At 34.7% G+C, this 17,996-nt stretch overlaps 2 protein-coding genes and 2 long non-coding RNA genes across 6 annotated transcripts; all 4 read left to right on the top strand.

Annotated features, from left to right (window-relative positions):
- Positions 1-936: 936 nt before the first annotated feature.
- On the top strand, positions 937-1,570 carry LOC117281541 (probable receptor-like protein kinase At3g17420). Its single transcript, XM_033661393.2, has 2 exons — positions 937-1,063; positions 1,170-1,570. Exons 1-2 carry the CDS (start codon positions 937-939, stop codon positions 1,568-1,570), a joined length of 528 nt encoding a protein of 175 aa, XP_033517284.2.
- A 5,108-nt stretch (positions 1,571-6,678) lies between these two features.
- Positions 6,679-8,824, top strand: LOC104116531 (uncharacterized). The gene is made up of 2 exons (XM_009627408.3): positions 6,679-7,142; positions 7,995-8,824. The coding sequence occupies exon 2, from the start codon at positions 7,997-7,999 to the stop codon at positions 8,717-8,719; it is 723 nt and encodes a 240-aa protein (XP_009625703.1). The 5' UTR covers positions 6,679-7,142; positions 7,995-7,996; the 3' UTR covers positions 8,720-8,824.
- Positions 8,825-10,966: 2,142 nt separating this feature from the next.
- Positions 10,967-14,042, top strand: LOC104116532 (uncharacterized). Its single transcript, XR_690861.4, has 3 exons — positions 10,967-11,114; positions 13,713-13,763; positions 13,863-14,042. It is a non-coding gene; the product is annotated as an uncharacterized lncRNA (long non-coding RNA).
- A 764-nt stretch (positions 14,043-14,806) lies between these two features.
- On the top strand, positions 14,807-16,781 carry LOC104116533 (uncharacterized). 3 transcript variants are annotated; one of them, XR_690863.4, is made up of 3 exons: positions 14,808-15,162; positions 16,371-16,520; positions 16,617-16,781. It is a non-coding gene; the product is annotated as an uncharacterized lncRNA (long non-coding RNA). The 3 variants fall into 3 exon arrangements; XR_011411123.1 differs by having other exon boundaries at positions 14,807-15,162; positions 16,374-16,781; XR_011411122.1 differs by having other exon boundaries at positions 14,807-15,162; positions 16,371-16,781.
- The last annotated feature ends 1,215 nt before the right edge of the window (positions 16,782-17,996 follow it).

Below are 17,996 nucleotides of genomic sequence, written 5' to 3'. Positions count from 1 at the left end.
TCAACTGTTATCCCCCACTTCTCTAATCTGTCCACTATGAGTTACCTTCCCAGCACCTATAACCACATTAGAGAAGAGAAAAAATTGCCCTTGGTCGAGCAGTATTATGATACATCAGACACTTGAAGTGCATTTTAGGTAGATTAATGAACACTTGTGTTGTGCCCAATAAGACTGACTGTATACCAAAAATTACAGTTGAGTCCTACCCGCACAAGAAAACTTTTTTGCAGTCCATGATAATATCTTTGTCACTATCTTTTCAATGAGAGGTTGCCACTGCACCAAGTTCAGTTTCTTGGAATCCCCAGGTATTTAAATGAAATCTCTCCTTTACATATCACAGTCTGCAATATTTTCCTTATCTCATAATTATCCATACCCCCAAAATACACACAACTTTTAGCCAATTTTGCTTCTAATCCACAAGCAGCTGACAATATACCAAATCTGTCATGTAGCAAGTGCATACATTTACTGTCTCCTTTGGCAAAGAGTAGAAGATTATCTGCAAAACTTAAGTGAGTGATGCCTAATTTGGGATGAAATTTAAACTCTTTTTCATCTTTCAGTCCATTTAAGCCCCGACTCAAATACTCCATATATAGCAATTGCAAAAAGAAATCTCCCTGTATACGTCACCTTGTAGGCTGCAATATCTAAAGACTTAGTAGGTTCCCCATTCACCTCAGAAAGTCCCAACCATTCCATTACTGGTACTAATTATCTCCACTCCACAAGTCCCTGCCTGTACATTTTCTTGGAATAACTAAACAATAATATAGTTTGGTCTAGTTTCTTTATACTACAAAATAACAATTTGGCTAACAACTCCAAAAATCTGATATAAATTTTCAGAAAATATTCCAAGTGAAATTCAAAATCTGCCAGCAATTCAAAGAATAAAAAACGATTTGGTGGGTAATTTCACCTTCTATGGGGAGTTTATCTACTTTGGTGATGATGGATATTGGTGCCAATAATCTTAATGGAAAAATTCATATAGAATTTGGAAATCTTGTTAATATGAAAGAAATATATCTTGGTTCAAAGAAAATATCAGGTAAAATTCCTAGATCTTTCTACAACATTTCCGGCTTGAAAATAATTGCAGTTATAGCTAATGAGCTTTCTGGAACTCTGCCTTCTAAACATTCCAAATCTTAAAGGTTTTGATTTGGAGTGTGAGGTTTTGCGCCATAGAAATCTTGTTAAGGTAATAAGTAGTTGTGCTAATCTCGATTATAAAGCATTGGTGCTGGAGTACATGCCAAATAGAAACCTCGATGCATTGCTTTACTCTCACAACAAGTTTTTGGATTTGATCCAAAGATTGAAGGTCATGATTGGTGTGGCTTTTGCAATGGAATATTTGCATGAAGGTCATTCTTTTGTTGTCGTCCATTGTGATCTAAAACCAGGTAACATACTTTGGGATGAAGAAGACATGGTTGCAAGAGTCAGTGACTTTGGTATATCCAAACTTATGACAACAGATAAAATGATAGCACAAACCAAGACGTTAGGCACTATTGGCTACATAATCTCAAGTCCTTTTTATTTATGTTGAACAACATAATCTATCTCAGTGTAATTAGTGTCATATTTTATTAATTAAATAGAAAGATAAGATATTTTGTTATCTTTTGTTGATAAAAATATATGATGAATGCTTGCAAAATACAGATCAGAAGGCTTAGTGTTAACCGTGAGAGATGTTACAGGCTACAACTATAGTATCTTGTTAATGGAGATCTTTACAAGAAAGAAAATCCACGTATGATCTATTGGTTGGAGAAGTCAACTTGAAGAGATGGGTGTTCGACATTTCCTGATATATAGAAGATTGAAACTTAGTTTCTGCAAAGTGCAGCAGCAAGCCAAAATAGAAGGTAAAAGTTCTGGCGAGGGCCGAGTAGTAGTAGTACTATGAATCGAATCTTAAATGTTTATGGGATACAAGTATTAAGAGTTTTACCATTGAATTACAAAATATGAACGGTAACAACTTAATTCATATCTTTGTAAAAATACATAACACAAACTTCGGAGATTCATGACCTCCCTAAAATTGAAGAGGTCCTACCTTCGTACAAGTCACTTCACTATGATACGACTTATTGAGTTATTAAATTTAGTTCTTAGTTTAACACTAATACAAACTTGTGTACAGGCAAACAAGAGATTAAAATAGTGTTTGAATTCATCATCTCAACTTGGATCATCTCACAAATCAACCAACAAATGAACTAGATTGAGTTAGATAGAGAGTAAAAAAAAAATCTCATCCTAGAATGTACAAATGCCCAAAATACAAAGTACAAGATAAGATTTCACCGCACTATCAATAAAATTTGTATATAGTGCAAGAAATACAAGTTTAATAGTGCTTTAATGAAGATGGCAGGCAGTAGCAAACAAGAAGGAACAAAATGCAAATACTACCTAAACTTTTAATTTTTTTTATTCGATGTAATTAAAAATTTAAAGTATATTTTAACCTACACTTACATTAGGGGAAACTCTATAATTACCTATAAAAATCAAGCTAATTACTCTTGCTTACCTATTTACTTTGCTATCCATCAAACTAATTACCCTTCCTACCTATTTGTAGCTTTTGTGGGTAGGGGTGTACAAACCAAACCGATAACCCGCACCATCCCAAAAATCCGAGTCAACCCGAAAAAAACCCGACTAGTGGTTTGGTTTGACTTGGTTTGGTATTGAAAAATAAAACTCGGTCATAATAGGGTTGGTTTGGTATTAACTAAAAAAAGTCAAATCGAAACCAAACCAACCCGACATTACATGTGTACATATTTTATATATTAGATAGATAAAAATATTTATTAGAATGTAAGTTATAAATATTTCTTAATTTTTTTTATCATTTCTGTATTTAGCATAATATTTTAAGTTGGTTTTATAGCCCATGTAAATATTTATTTTTGTCTGTCCCATAAAAGAATAATTGAGCCCAAACCAAAACCTAGTCCTAAAGCAGAACTAGACTAGTCCTAAAGTTGTTCTAAAATATTTAAACAATTAAAATCATTTTGCCTCTTCTCCAAAAGCAAGAAACCTTATCGTTCCATTCCAAAAACCCCAAATTAGCTCAAACCCTATCAACTCTCTTTTGCTCTCATCAGTAAGGCTCTACCCTTTCTCATTTTACATGTTTTCTTTTAGCTGCATACATACGCCTTGCTTTTTCCCAATTAACTAAGATTTTTATTTATTCGATTAGCGAGTTTTTTTGCAAATATGTTGTATTCCTCCCTATTGTAGAATTTATTTATTTATTTTATTTATCTTAGATGATTAACATGAGTAATTGACTGTTACTTAAAAAGATATTGAAACTTTTTTACTTATATTTTGAATCATTTGATTAAATAATATGGACTATGTAAAATTAAGAGTGATGTATTTCTTATTGTTATGCGATTTTGTTCCTCAGCGTGTGAGCTGGTGTAAATTCGAGGTCATTATAGATAGTCCAAAGGACATTCAAGTCTCCACGTCCTCTAAGAATGTAGATTCCTCCAGTGGTTGTTACATCAATAAATTTAAAAACTATCATCAATGAGAAGCAAAACATAAATGAAATTGTCTTTGCATCTGTCATTTGGTGTCAGAATGCGAAGGTAAAGTCCATGAGTTAAATAGTAACTGAATATGTTCTATTTGCAGGAACTCTTTCTAAGAATGGAAACTACAACTTCTGGAGCAGATGCAGAGGTGGTTGTCAATAATCCTTCGCCAGTGGCAGCTCAACAACAAAGTAAAGATACTCCTCATCGATGCACTCCTCCTAAGAAGAAAAAAAGAACGACTCCATCAGAAAATTCTAAATCTGGGAATAGTGGCAGAGAGACGTCCGAGATTTGGAATCACTTCTCCAAATTTATTGCTAAAAGAGATAAATGTAAGGCAAAATACAATTATTGTCCTAAAATATTTGCTGCAGGTAGCAAGAATGAGACTACTATGTTATGGTCGTATTTAAATGCTACATGTCACAAATCTCCCTTTAGAGTCATTGATAAGAGACAATCAACATTAAAACCTATCAAATAAGGGTGGCTAGAAGGTGGTTCGGGTGCTACTGAAAGGGTAATATATAATGTGGATGACATTAGGAGGGCGATTGTCGAATTTGTAATTCTTGATGAACAACCTTTTAGAGTTGTTGATGGAGAAGGATTTAAGAAATTAATGGCTAAAGCCTTACCTAATTTTGAATTACCTTCTCGTGTAACTATTTCTAGACATTGTTTGAGGATTTATCATGAAGAAAAGGAAAAACTTAAAAATCTTATTAAGAACCAACATGTATGTCTCACTAGTGATACATGAATATCACTCCAAAACTTAACTTATATGGTTGTCACTGCACATTGGATAGATGATCATTAGAATTTATAAAAGAAAATTTTGAACTTTTTTCCAACACCGAATCACAAAGGTGAGACTATCGCAAAGGGAATTAAAGCATGTTTATTTGGTTGGGGCATTGAGAACTTGTTTACAGTGACCTTGAATAATGCAAGTGCTAATGATGATACCATTAAACATTTGAAGTTCCGTATTGATGATTGGAAATGGGTAATACTTGGAAATGAGTTTTTGCATGTTAGATACAATGCTCATATTTTGAACTTGATTGTAAAAGATAGGTTAGATGAACAAATTAAGCCTATTTTTCGTGTAAGAAATGCGGTGAAATATGTTAGGTCTTCTCCTTCAAGGTTTGCATCTTTCAAGTAATTTGTTGAGAAAACTAAGATAGATACTCATGGTCTTGCGAGTCTTGATATTGAAACAAGATGGAACTCCACATATACAATATTAGATACAACTCTAAAATTTGAAAAAGCCTTTACAAAAATATATGTGGATGACCATAAGTATCAAAAGTATTGTCGAGAAATAAGTGCTTTAAGAGAAAATCCATTTGCAGACGACTGGAAGAATGTTAAAGTTTTATCAAGTTTCTTAATATTTTCTATCATACAACTTAAAATTTTCAGGCAGTTTATATGCTACTTCCAACTCTTTCTTCCATGAATTTTTCAATCTTCGAAATGCTATTATAAAGTATACCAAAAATGATGATCGTATTTTGAATGATATGGTGGAAAGAATGAAAAGTAAGCTTCAGAAATATTGGGGTAAGTTTGGGGATATGAATATGTTATTGCTTGTTGTTGTAGTGTTGGATCCTAGATACAAGATGAAGTATGTGAACTTTATTCTTACCGATGCATTTGGTTCTTTGTTGGGAAGATTGAATTCTGAAGATGTGGTAATTATTTTAACTCGCTTGTATAATAACTACAATGATTCTTTTTCTGAGGCTTCTAATGACAATATTGGAGGCGATACTAGAATTTTAAATCCTTATATGGCCTTAAGCAGGCTTCCAGGCAGTGGAATGAGAAGCTTACTGAAGCTCTACACATTTGGTTTCATTCAAAACCAAAATAATTATTCCTTGTTTGTAAGGAGAACTACAGAAGGTACAACAGTGGTACTAGTTTATGTAGATGACACGTTAATTACTGGTTCTCAACTGAAACTAATTGAAGACACTAAGACAACATTGCAAAAGGCTTTCAAGATGAAGGACCTAGAGGAATTAAGGTATTTTTTGAGTATAGAATTTGCAAGATTTAAGAAAGGCATCCTTATGCATCAAAGAAAATATGCACTGGAGCTTATCTCAGAGCTTGGACTTGGTGCAGCCAAACCAGCTGCAATACCTTTGGAGATAAATACCAAGCTGACTACCAAGGAATATGATGATCACATTGGAATAACAAGCAGCGAGATAGATGAGCTGTTACCGGACCCAGGGGATTATTAGGGGTTGATAGGGAAGTTAATCTATCTAACCATGACAAGACATGACCTAGCATTCAGTGTACAAACACCGAGTCAATTCATGCAGCAACCTAAGAACTCTCATATGGAAGCTGCTACAAGGATTGTTAGATATGTCAAGAATCATCCAGGATAAGGACTTCTATTGTCAAGCAGCAATAAAAGAACATTAAAAGCCTACCGTGATGCAGACTGGGTTGCTTGTCAGTGTGAGCATCTAATTTTTGCCCCACATAGGAAATTACTCCTAAAAAATAATTTTAATTATTTTTATGAATTTTAGGAGTTTTTCTTTATTTGATTTTGCATTTATTCGCATTGTTTATGCATGTTAGAAATATCGTAAATCATAAAAATCATAAAAAATATTCAAATTTTAATTTCATAGCCTTTTAGATTTTAAATTGCATTTTAGGATTTAATTACATTGTTAAGTGCATCATTTAAATAACTAAAAATAAAAAAATACATTCTTAGGTTAGTTAATTAATTAAGTCATTAGTCAATTCTTAGGTAAAATAGATAAATAATTTAGCCATACCAATTGGATTAAACTAAAGTGGCTAACATTGCAAAATATAAAGAAGGAAAAGAAAAGGGGGTTCTTAGGCTTTCACATCTGAATTGGGCTAAGCAAAAATCGGATGGCCCAATTACTTTAATTATGCCCAAGCCCAATCCCTGACCCGGTCCAACAACCCTCCCAGGCCACCCAAACGACGTAGTTTAACATAGAAACTACGTCGTTTCGTCCCTCACTAAAAATAATTCCCCCTTCATTCTCTAACAGACGGATCCCTTCCCCCCTTCCTAAAAACCCTAGCCGCCCCTCTTTTCTCCATCATCTCCAAACAGCCTCCCTCTCTCAAAATACACCCAAACCCTAGCCGCCACACTCTTCTTCTTCACTCCCTAGGGTTCGCCTACATTCCTCACACTCACACACATGCTCTCATGGTCCGATTTTGAACACAATCTCAGAGATCAATTAAAAGTCGGAAATCGAAAAAAAGAGAAGAAGATAGAAACACACGAAAACTTCAAAACAAGAACAAAAGAAAACAAGATAAATTAAAAAAAAGAGATTCTCAATGGTTCAACGCTCGCTGTTCATTTCCATTTTTTTTGGGGGGGCTTCTAAGCGTGGTTTTGGCTTAAATACTGTTTGTTGCTGCTGGATTAATATGGCTGAGCTCCAATGGTAGTTGTCGTTGCCTCCATTTGATTCTGCTACTCCAATTTTTGCCATTTAGGTACTTTTTCTTCCCAGATATGATGTAATCACTTTTTTTAATAAAAATGGTGTCATGAATCTGTAATGCTTGGTTTGCCATTTTCCACTCGTTTGACTTTGTTGTTTTATCTGAAGTTGATTGAATTTGAAGATTTAAACTGATATTTCTTAAAACTAAACTAAATCATTCGATGTATGACCCTACCATATTTCGGTGCAAGCTTTAATGTGTTAACTTTGGTAAATATAAGAAGAAAACATATCTAAGCTTGTTTCCCTTCTCCTATCAATATTTCGACTAAGTTTCTTATTTTTGAATTATCGGTGTGATTATGTGATGTGTTTAACTGTTAAATCAATATAAAATTTAAGTGTTTGTTTGCTTTTATTAATCGTCATCTAATCTTGTTTCATGTTATAATATTGGTTTTCTTTGGATGCATCATTGCTGTAAGTCGTCCGTTTGGTTAAATTGAATTAACAGATGATGTTAATTGATTTTGGTTGATTTGTTTCATAAAGTTTAAAAGTAGTAGTGAGAGAGGAATACCACATTTTGTTTTAAATGATGCCTTCATTCTCAACATAACAGTTGGCCCCGGGCGGATTTCTCGGTCATTAAAAAAAGTCATCTTACTCTGTTTTTTTTATAGTTGGAATAGAAATGTCGTAGAGTTCAAATAGAGTGTTTCTGCATTTGTTGATTTGGGATCTTGGTGGCATGACTGACTATTTGGAGAGAATTGATTTTGCTCTCACTCCTAGTTACTACATGAATCTGAACTGGAATTATTGTTTTCTCCATGCCACTTTAGTGTGATAAGAACCAAGGCAAAATTCATCTCTTTATTTGCTCTTTTTATGCTCTCAGAGATGAGTCGATCAAGGGAAGCGGCCGCCATGAAGCGAAAAAGACCAGACTTGGATTCACCTACTCGGGGACTTCCAGATGCTGAATGTGTAGTGCTCAGTCTGGTCAAAAATAAAAAGAATCTGGGCATCTGGGTGGCAGAGGTGAAAAAGGAGGCAAACCTCCCACCAACTCTTGTGGATAAATCCCTGACAGCACTCGTGAAAAAGAAGTTGATAAAACAAGTTGTGAATATCCAAAATAAGGGAAAGAAACATTACATGGCTGTTGAGTTTGAACCTTCGGAGGAATTGACTGGTGGTTCATGGTACTCTGAGGGAAATCTTGATAAGGAATTCATCACTGTTCTCAGAGACACTTGCTTCAAGGTCATAGAATTGCTGAAAGTTGCTACTGTGGAGGGAATCCACAACTTCTTGAAGAAAAGGAAAGTTGTTGAGTGCACCGGTCAGCAAATTGCGGAAATATTGAACTCTATGGTTCTAGACAATGCTATTATAGAGGTGAAGAGCACTGGATTGGGAGAATATCATTCTATTCCTGTTGGATCAGTTTGTTATCGAACTTCAAGCGGAGTAGCTTTAGGGACTGGTCCGAAAACAATAGGGCCAATGGCTTCAATTCCATGTGGTGCTTGCCGTAGGATTAGTCAATGTTCACCTAATGGAGTTATATCCCCACAAACATGTGTCTATTACACTAAATGGTTGAACACTGAATTTTGATGTACTTCTGATAAGTAAATCCGGTGTACACTGCATTACCACATATTGGTTGCTATCTGATTTCCTGTTAATCTTTTTGTTTAGATGGAAGCAACTTTCTGATTACTCATAGTTTTATTAGAACGTTTGAACTCAGTAGAAATATTTGCTGCTTTTTTATGGCTTGAAATCTCTTCAGGCTGATCGGAAATATTGTCTGGTCATGTTACCTTTTGCTAATAAAAAGCTTTCATCTAATGTTTGTTGGCCTCTCAAAGTGCGATGACAATTCTCACAAACTATGGCATCCTTTGACATGTGTCAGTTTGTTACTAGGCAGCTAATTGTCACGTGAACAAGTCATTCTACCATCTGTATTTATTTCACTAGAGATAAAAAACCTACATGAGATAGCCAAGAAATTGGCACATGGCTTATTGAGTTCTTCCAATATTTAAACAGACATTCCAAAACAAAATTCAAACAAGACAATGATGTACTTTCAAAAGCAAAACCACACTATTTTCAGGGCATGAAGCCAAATCATAGTACTTTATACAATCATTGTAGTCACATTAGTTTGCAGAAAGTGACAGTATGTATAAAGCACCTCTGTCTTATTTTGGACTTCAAATACACACTGATTGACTTGTTTTCTCTGGGAATTCAATGACTTGGTGAAGGAACAATCCGATCGGATTCAGATGCTTCCTTTCTTTCTCAAGTAAATACACCCTCTACTTCAGGCATTGCTATAATAAATGCATTCAGCTTGGAGTTTAAGTCTTCCCACTTTTCCATAACTCTGTCATTTGTTTAAGCACACTTTGGATTGTTCCCCAGCTTTCCATTGATCCTACTGTACCCCATACAATAGCTATTACAGCCCAGAATGTGAAGTATCCCTTGCTAAATTGCCCCGCATTATCAAGTTTGCAACCAATTTATCATCGAGCATTCACACTAACACTGAAGTAGCAGAAGGATTAAATTTTTTAGACTTACCCACAGTAAGTGTAAGAATAGGCCAGAGAACTACTATCGCGACTGTGAAGCCAATTCCCCATTTGATTATCCATGCTTTGGCTCTGTTGAGCTTAGTAGTCTGCCAATCATAGTTCTGGGGCCTTAGAAATAGTCTGCCAATATGGCTACAACACTTCATGAAATCAGTCAAATTTCAAGCATCTCGATGCAATGGAATCTCAAAGTTAGAGTCGTTCGAATGTGGGAAATGCCGGATCGTTTCAATCCTAAAAAACCATATTCGATTGAGTTGATTTTACCGGATGCAAAGGTAACATATTCAACTTTATATAGTTCAAAGTTTTCTTTTCTGGAATTGTATCGTTTAAAACTATTACCGATTTAATTCAGTGTACATAAGTGAGTTAAATTTAGTATTCAAGCTATATTTACTTTATGCTTTCTCAGTTTAATTTAGAACAATATTTTTTTCCTTAAATAGGAATGTACCCACTGGATTGCTGCAAAATTGGTTAATTTGGAACTTGAACGAGGATGGTCATACTTGGCATGCAACAAGTGCACTAAAAAGGTTGACAAAATTGGGAACAAATTTTTTTGTAAGAAATGCAATGAAGAACAATGTTCTGTTGGTCACATGTAATTTTCATATCATATGGTTTTAAAACATATAAAAAGGAAATGCATAAGATTAAAAAAATTGGACTTGCAGGTATCGACTTGAAGTTCGTGTTATTGATGGAACTGCTTTTATGTCATTTTATTGCTTTGGAATCGCGAAGCTATGCAGATTATAGGAAAGTCCGCAAAAGAATTGAAGCAAGGATTAATTGAGGTATACTAATAATGTTCTTTCAAATCAGCACTTTTAGCTTAACTTACATTGTCTACTCCTAGAATTCAAAATAAATTTTTGCTTCCCCTGTTTGCTATGATGGATGCTTTCTTACAATAATTATAAGAGGAATTGTCTGTGAAACTTTAGAAAATTGCTGCATATTCTGTTAAAAGTGTTGCAGTTGCTAAGAAACAAATTTATAGGTTGCGTTTTTTGGATTTAACAGATGAGTTTTTGGTGCCTTGTGAACTGCTTCTATGCAGTTTCAAGTGATTATTTCCTATTTACATGGCTATTCTTTATTTGTTGTGAACTTAATTTAGTTGTCAATTATAACTTTTCTAACCTATGAAATTTGGTTAGAAACAAGACCAACATTGGATGGCTTAATAATAACCTTAAACATGAATTTTTTATAAAGAATATCATCCAGCTCACTTGGATAAGAACGGTCGTCATCCACAACAAAAGCCTCTATCTTAAACAGGGGACTCAAAGCCCTGTTTAGTGAGCATACTGGGGCAAATTGCAATAACGAGGATAAAAGAAATCAAATGATAACTGAAGAAGCTCAAATGTCATTACCGGAAGGTGAGCATGTCTTCTGCTGCTGGAGTAGTATCATTTTTCATGCCAACTCACGTGAATGGAATTTTTTAATTATCCCCCTTACATTGAAAATAGTGGACTCTTTGCCAACAATATTTGCATTTTTCATTTATTTTGGCTAATTTATCTCTGTAATATGTGGGGCTTTTGCCTTGTTTCACGTATTATTTGCATTATCATCAGTACTATAAAGAGCAAAAAATATTTGGAATAACAGCTTTTTGGGGGAGGGCGGAGGGAGATGGGGGTGTTATAAAGATGCTATTTTCTTTTGCAATTGGATGTATCAATTCATCTTTGTGTACTTCTAATTCAGGGCTGGATTGAATACTCCAACGGCCTCTTTAACACCCTCATACTAGAATTTCTAAAAATATTGATGTGTCAACAGGTGATGGCACAATTAGTTCCTCGTCAATTGACCTCCAGTAACTTTTTAGATATTAACGTATGGTATTCCAAGATGCTAAAGTATACTCAGGCATAAAAGAAAGCAGCTACATAATTGCAAGTGAAGGAACCGGAACTTTTAGCTTTTAAAAGAAATGGGTTAGAAAATTTTACGATAAAACTTTCTCAAAATGGTAATCTGTGGCAAAGCGACAATGGAGGCTTTTTTATTAAGGGAAAAAATGGAGGTTATCTTTTGCAATTAAAATGCAAGTTTTGCAACAGAATTAGTGAAGTTACCTTTAATAATGATACATACCTTAAGATGTTAAAGGTACATTTTGGCATAAAAGAGAGTAACCAGTTGTACACAAAGAAAAGAGAAATTTGACCTGTTAAAAGACGAACAGAGATCTTTAATAATTGAACTTTCTTGAAATGGTAACTTGTGCAAGGAAAAATGTTATTTGTGCGTTTGAAATTCTGTAGAAGTGTGAAATACCAGTAAAACATGATGCATATTGCATACCTTGCTCTTGTAAAACTGTAAGTTTTTGGATCCACCTGATAAATTCTGGCTGTCGCAATGGCTCATTATCAAGTTTCAAGCCCCTAATTCAAAATGCAAAATGTACACTATATATATAGGTGGAGGTTACTGACTGTATAACTACCAAATCTTTCTTGTTTTTTTTTGAGGGGGGTTGGGGGTTGGGGATAAAGTAGCATTGTTATGGGCTTTCATTTTTTTTATTTACTATCTACAATTTATCTAGTTAGTTAATTTCAAGTTTTGACCTTTTGTGTGCTGATGGTTAAATTGTTTCATCAAACTTGATCTATTGCTCTCTCTATGCAGTTGACCAAGAATAATTAGGTTATCCTATTAATGTGCTTTTTGATGGAAAATGTTAAAGTGGTAACACTGAATTAGCTTTTTGTTATTTTGTATTGAGTAAACATTGGCAGATCTGATTCTGTGCTAAGTTCTATTCCAAATTTGTGTTCATTATTGTAGCTTGCTAATTAATCTCTTCAGTTTCTTGCTCGAAATAGCCAGTGTTATCAAAGGCGCGCTTAAGCCCTGAAGCGAGGCTCAAAACATGTTGAGCGTTACGCCTAGCTTAACGGGCGCTTCCGTGATGTCATCAAGGCTCTAAGGCATACTTTTCCTTGCTAACGAGCGTAATCTTGAAAATGCGACACTAAACAATTGATATTTCACTTTATCGTAATTTTTCTTCAATTTCTTTGTCCATATATTTGGTATTCATGCTTATAGATATTAGTCTTGGACTACACATACATATTTGTAGTTTTTCTCCGTTTGTGCCTTTCTTCGTTAAAGCCCATACTTTATTTGCGCTTCGCGCTTAAAGCCCCAACAGACCTTAGAGCTTTTTTGCGCTTTTCGCCTTTGATAACACTGGAAATAGCATTCCCCGGTGATTTTTGTTCTTAAAACTTAGTAGGATAATAGTTGTTATCTTGAATAACGAACTGTATCTGCCCTAAGACTGTTGAGGATGTGCCTTGATGCTTCACCTAGAACAAAATAGCTGTGTCTTTGTTCTGTCTGTTTCCTATGAAGCATGGTTCTAGGTAGCCTTTTCACAGATCTGATCTTCCACGTAGATGAAATGCTAATTGAGCATCAAAGCACGCCCAAAGATACAATCTAGGTTTAACTTTGGTAACATTCACGTATATTGGTGTTCGTGCAATCAAATGATATAGGGTCCCTCAGAGATCCCTGTTAATGGTAAAATTTTAGGTTGATTAGGTTTTGCCTCCAACTCCAAGTCTTGAAAATTGAGATTGAATTTGTGACTGAGGATCCTCCTCTTCTTCTTACCCTTCCTGAGCCGATGATCTATTGGAAACAACCTCTCTACCTGCATTAGGTAGGGGTAAGGTCTGCGTACAGACTACCTTCCCCAGACCCGACCTGTTGGGAACATACTGGATTTGTTGTTGTTGTTGTAAGGCCAAGTCTACACTGTTGTGAAGATAACTGATGATTATGATCTCCTAAAGGAATACTGCCACTCTTCACTCGAAGACACATTCAGTGTAAAATACTTACTTACCAAACTCCAAATGCATTTAATGACAACTAAATTAAGTTGTCTATCAGTATGTTACCTTGAAACATTAATGTTTATTTTATGATATTTTTCTTTGTAACAGGATTCAGAGATTCCTGATGGACAAAGTTCGGGTGGAGAGAAGCTATTTGGGGTAATCATCCAAAAATTAATAGTGTTATGACATTATTAATTATTTAGTTGTATACATATTAAGGGGTAGGTGACCTTTCGGACTGTCTTTTTTGTGCAGATTTTCGCTGCGCTTTTCTTCTGGTTTTCATGGTTGATTGGACAACTATGGTAATTGGAACTCTATGTATTTAATGGTTAGCACTTAGCAGTATAGTTTAACCAAATGCTGGAGCAGTTATTTGTACATAAACATAATTGTTTTCACTAGAGTGGCAATGTATTGTGGAATTGGTGCAAACTGTCGAAGAAAATGGTGCCCAATAAATTATGGGCAACACTTAACATTGTACTAATAGACTAAAGTAGGAAATAGGTCTAACAAAAAGGGATAGAGGTAGTTCTTTTAATCATAAAAAGGTACAAAGGTAGTAAACTGCAGGGATTCTGCATAAACCATATTCTAAATTCCTAAGAGGCATGGAGTTCCTTTGCTATGCAATATTGAAACTTATGGCAAGTGGTGAAACCAAATATGCACCAGTGGGGACGACGTTTATCTCTCTCATTAGTAAAACTTCATAACCATGACGAATTTGTTGGAAGATGACCAATTATAAAATCCACATATCTTCATCCTAAGAATATTTATGCATATACATTAAGATTATGCATAAACTTCCCAAACATACTCTTATGGACAAAATATATAGTCGTCACTGGTATGTATATGTTGATGACAAAACATATACACCTTCACTTCACTTCACTGGTAATCCATTGTGTAGAAGAGTCCTACTTAAATATGTTCTAATTGTCCTGAATTTTCTATCTTTCTAAGGATGTCCTACTGAATTTTTTTATTGGTAGAGTTTTGTTATGGGTTAACTCCTTAAATTAATTGGAAATATATTTGTAATATAAAAAATTAACTTCCCTGGTGTACTTAAGGGAATTTTCTTTTTTCCAGAATAGATACCAAAAAATGTTTGTGGAACATATATTAAAATAAAAATATTACTTCACTAAAAAGGACTGAAAATAAAAAAACCCTCATAAAAACCAAAAACAGGCTCAACCTCAACTACTCTACAACTTCTCACACCAAATTAAGTTTCTCTCAGCAAAGTCCGGTCAACTACCAATATCAACGGCAATATATGAATCGAAGGTTTTCATGATTCTAGGTTTGTCTACATTACCTTAATTTCTCTTAGGAAATAGTGTTGTTCTCAATCCTGTTGTGGTTGCTTCAAAGTTACTTGAAAAGACTCCACAAAATTTCCAAAATAATCTAAACTTCTCACAACAAAATCAGTTTGTACGGCACTTTGACATGGAAGAATTGAAGAAACTCGCAAGAAAAAATAGAATATGCATACGGAACAAGAAACGACCAAAATATTCCTCGGATAACAATGGTATGAACTTTTATAACTATTTACTGATTTTCAATACAAAATCATATACTATTCCGCTTAAATTAATGAACACTTTATTATAGTATGTGCTCTTTTATTTTCTTTGCGGTAAATTATATTTTTCTAATTTGTCTTTCTACCTGACTGTTTAATCTACCATAAACTTTTTATCACGTCCTTAAGTTTTTTTAACTATTCAACGTTGTGGCATATTATTTGTGTATATTCTATTCATAAAGAGACCAATATGTATGTTATTCAGTTCCTTTGTTCCAATCAATTGTCCTCTATTCTTTTATTTGGCTTAAATTAGATTTTCCTTCTTTTTACCTGATTTATTTTTTCTACTAGATCAGAATAAATATACCCAAAATTTTTTAGCAATAAATTCGTGATTGAACTACCTAATATTTTTGTCCATTCCTTGTATACTTTACTTATTTTTTGTCTTACTAATAGTTTGATTCTCTGTTTTTCAATTTCAAAGCTGCATTTGTTGATATTGAATCTTATAACATTTGTTTTTTTTAAAGTTATTCTGATGATTAGTTGTATAGGTGTATCATCTTTAGATTTCGCCTTTTTACATGCTTTAGTCAGTTGGAAGTAGAGAAAATCAACATTTCAAATCAGCTCTTCAATTCTTCTATACTAATCTCTAAAGTGAACATAGCGAAAGTAAAAGGGAGAGGGGTGAATTGTGGTCGATTAAAACTTAGTTGATTAAATATGAGTTTAGTCGACTAGATTCAGCACAATGAATAGTTAAAGAGAAGTAAACCAAGCAAACTGAAAGATAATAGGACACAACAATTTTTATACTGGTTCAGTACCAGTAAGTTACTTACATCCAGTTTTCCTTGGGTCATAAGGGACTTCTTAGATCTTTGATAATAGGTTACAATGATGATGGTTTTGGTTCGCTCACCATCAACAACATTCAATGATAATAGCTTTTCTAATGTTGACAAAACTCTTTTGTGTTCTATCTCTTCTTATCTTTTATGACACTTGTAGACTCAAGAATACAGTGTTTGTACTAAGAACTAGAAAGGTTTAGAATCAGTTTGTGTAGTTGCGCACCCAATCCTTAAGTATGCCAGTCTTCTTATAGACCAGATTTGAGAGCTGTTATGATTTGTTTTGATTGGTGCACACAATGTTTTATTGATATTTGATTCATGACCCGTGTCTTTAATTCCTTCAAGAAGGATGGGCTAGATTTAATAATCCAGGGAGTGCTCCAAGCCGAGATCTAGGGAGTGCTGCCATGCTCCATGCTTAGTCGAAGAAAGGAGCAGTTGATGGGCTGGATTAATTTATCCGGGGAGTGCTTTCCATACTCCATGATTTATTGGGTAGAGGAACAACATTTTAAGTTGTCTCCAATTACATTGTGTTCCCTTTCCATTTTGAATCTTCCTTCATACAGAATCTGCTATTTGTATTTGCAGGTGAGTTACATGTAAGGCAATGGTTCAAGATACATAATCATGGAGTGGATCTTCATTCCTTTTTGGCAATGCTTGCTTCACCTGAATCTGTATATATTAATATAACATTCATCAAGACTTCTTTATGGATATTTGATCATTATTAAAATTCTACACTTAACAATCTCCCCCTTTTTGATGATGACAATAAGCTAAAAAGAGTTTGACTAATTTATGGATACTTCCCTGTTCTTTTCAAGTGTGCTCCCCTGTCTTTAAGCTGATTTTTGATTTGATTTGAATCTGCATCTGCACTTTTCTTTTCAAGTGTGCTCCCCCTGTCTTTAAGCTGGTTGTTGATTTGAATCTGCACTTAAGAAGCTTGTAGTTCACCTGTAAGGCTTTAACACACCTGCAACCATGTAGTTGTAGTTCACCTGTAATACACCTGCAACTTTTTTTCCTTCTTTCTCCCCCTTTGACATCAATTAAAAAGAAACATGAGAAACTACTTGCAGTAATAGTACTAGCTAAGCATGCATAAAAATTGTACAACTAAGCATTTATAGTGAGTATAGTCGACTAATGCTCATTCCAGACACAACCAAAAGAAAATAATCTTAAACTATCACACAAAGCAAAAAGGATTGTCTTAAGCATTCCTAAACATCATGCATGACCCTGATTCCTTGCCTCCTTGCGGTTTGAAGAGTGATCCTAAGTTTGGCCACGTCTGCCGCGGTTTCTTTGGTTACTTCTCTGATCTTGTCCACCTGCTCCTGCATAGAGGTTAGGAAATTCCTTGATATATGCAATGTTGTGCTGCATCAGTATCAGTTGGTCTGAAGAAGAGGATTTGTTGGCTTCAGATTTTAGTCCTCCACTGCTCTGAGTAGGGATGACTTCTGATGCTTTGTCCTTTTCAAGCCAGGTTCCCTCAATTAAAGTATACCCCATCATGAAAAAGGCAGTCTTGTCATAGGTGCTGGAGATAATCTTTAGAACATAGATATATAGGTCCACTTTCATGACTTTCAGGATATGAGAAACTAGTAGACCATAAGGCAGGCTGCTCGCAGAAGAGGAAATATCCCTGATACTTTCAAGCATGTATTGACATACCCAGACAAACTAGTTTATACCTTTACCATTTACCAAACAATACAGAACAAATACATCTCTGAGAGACAAAGTACTGAGTGAATCAGTACGGGGTAGCAAAGTGGTTGCGATAATGTGGGCTAGAACACGATGTTCAAACTTCAAGTTCTTAGGACCTATATCAGGGAGGTTTTCAGACAGAACACTTTTGACCTCATCAAAAAATACTTCAAAATTATCTGGCCGGGAATATTGCACAAAGAAGTTGTATCCAACAAACTTTGTGGCAAAGATTTTTTC

This window comes from Nicotiana tomentosiformis, chromosome 9 (genome assembly GCF_000390325.3).
Source record: "Nicotiana tomentosiformis chromosome 9, ASM39032v3, whole genome shotgun sequence".
Classification (NCBI taxonomy): domain Eukaryota; kingdom Viridiplantae; phylum Streptophyta; class Magnoliopsida; order Solanales; family Solanaceae; genus Nicotiana; species Nicotiana tomentosiformis.
Note: the sequence above shows the minus strand (reverse complement) of the source record. Positions and strands in the feature narration are given on the sequence as shown.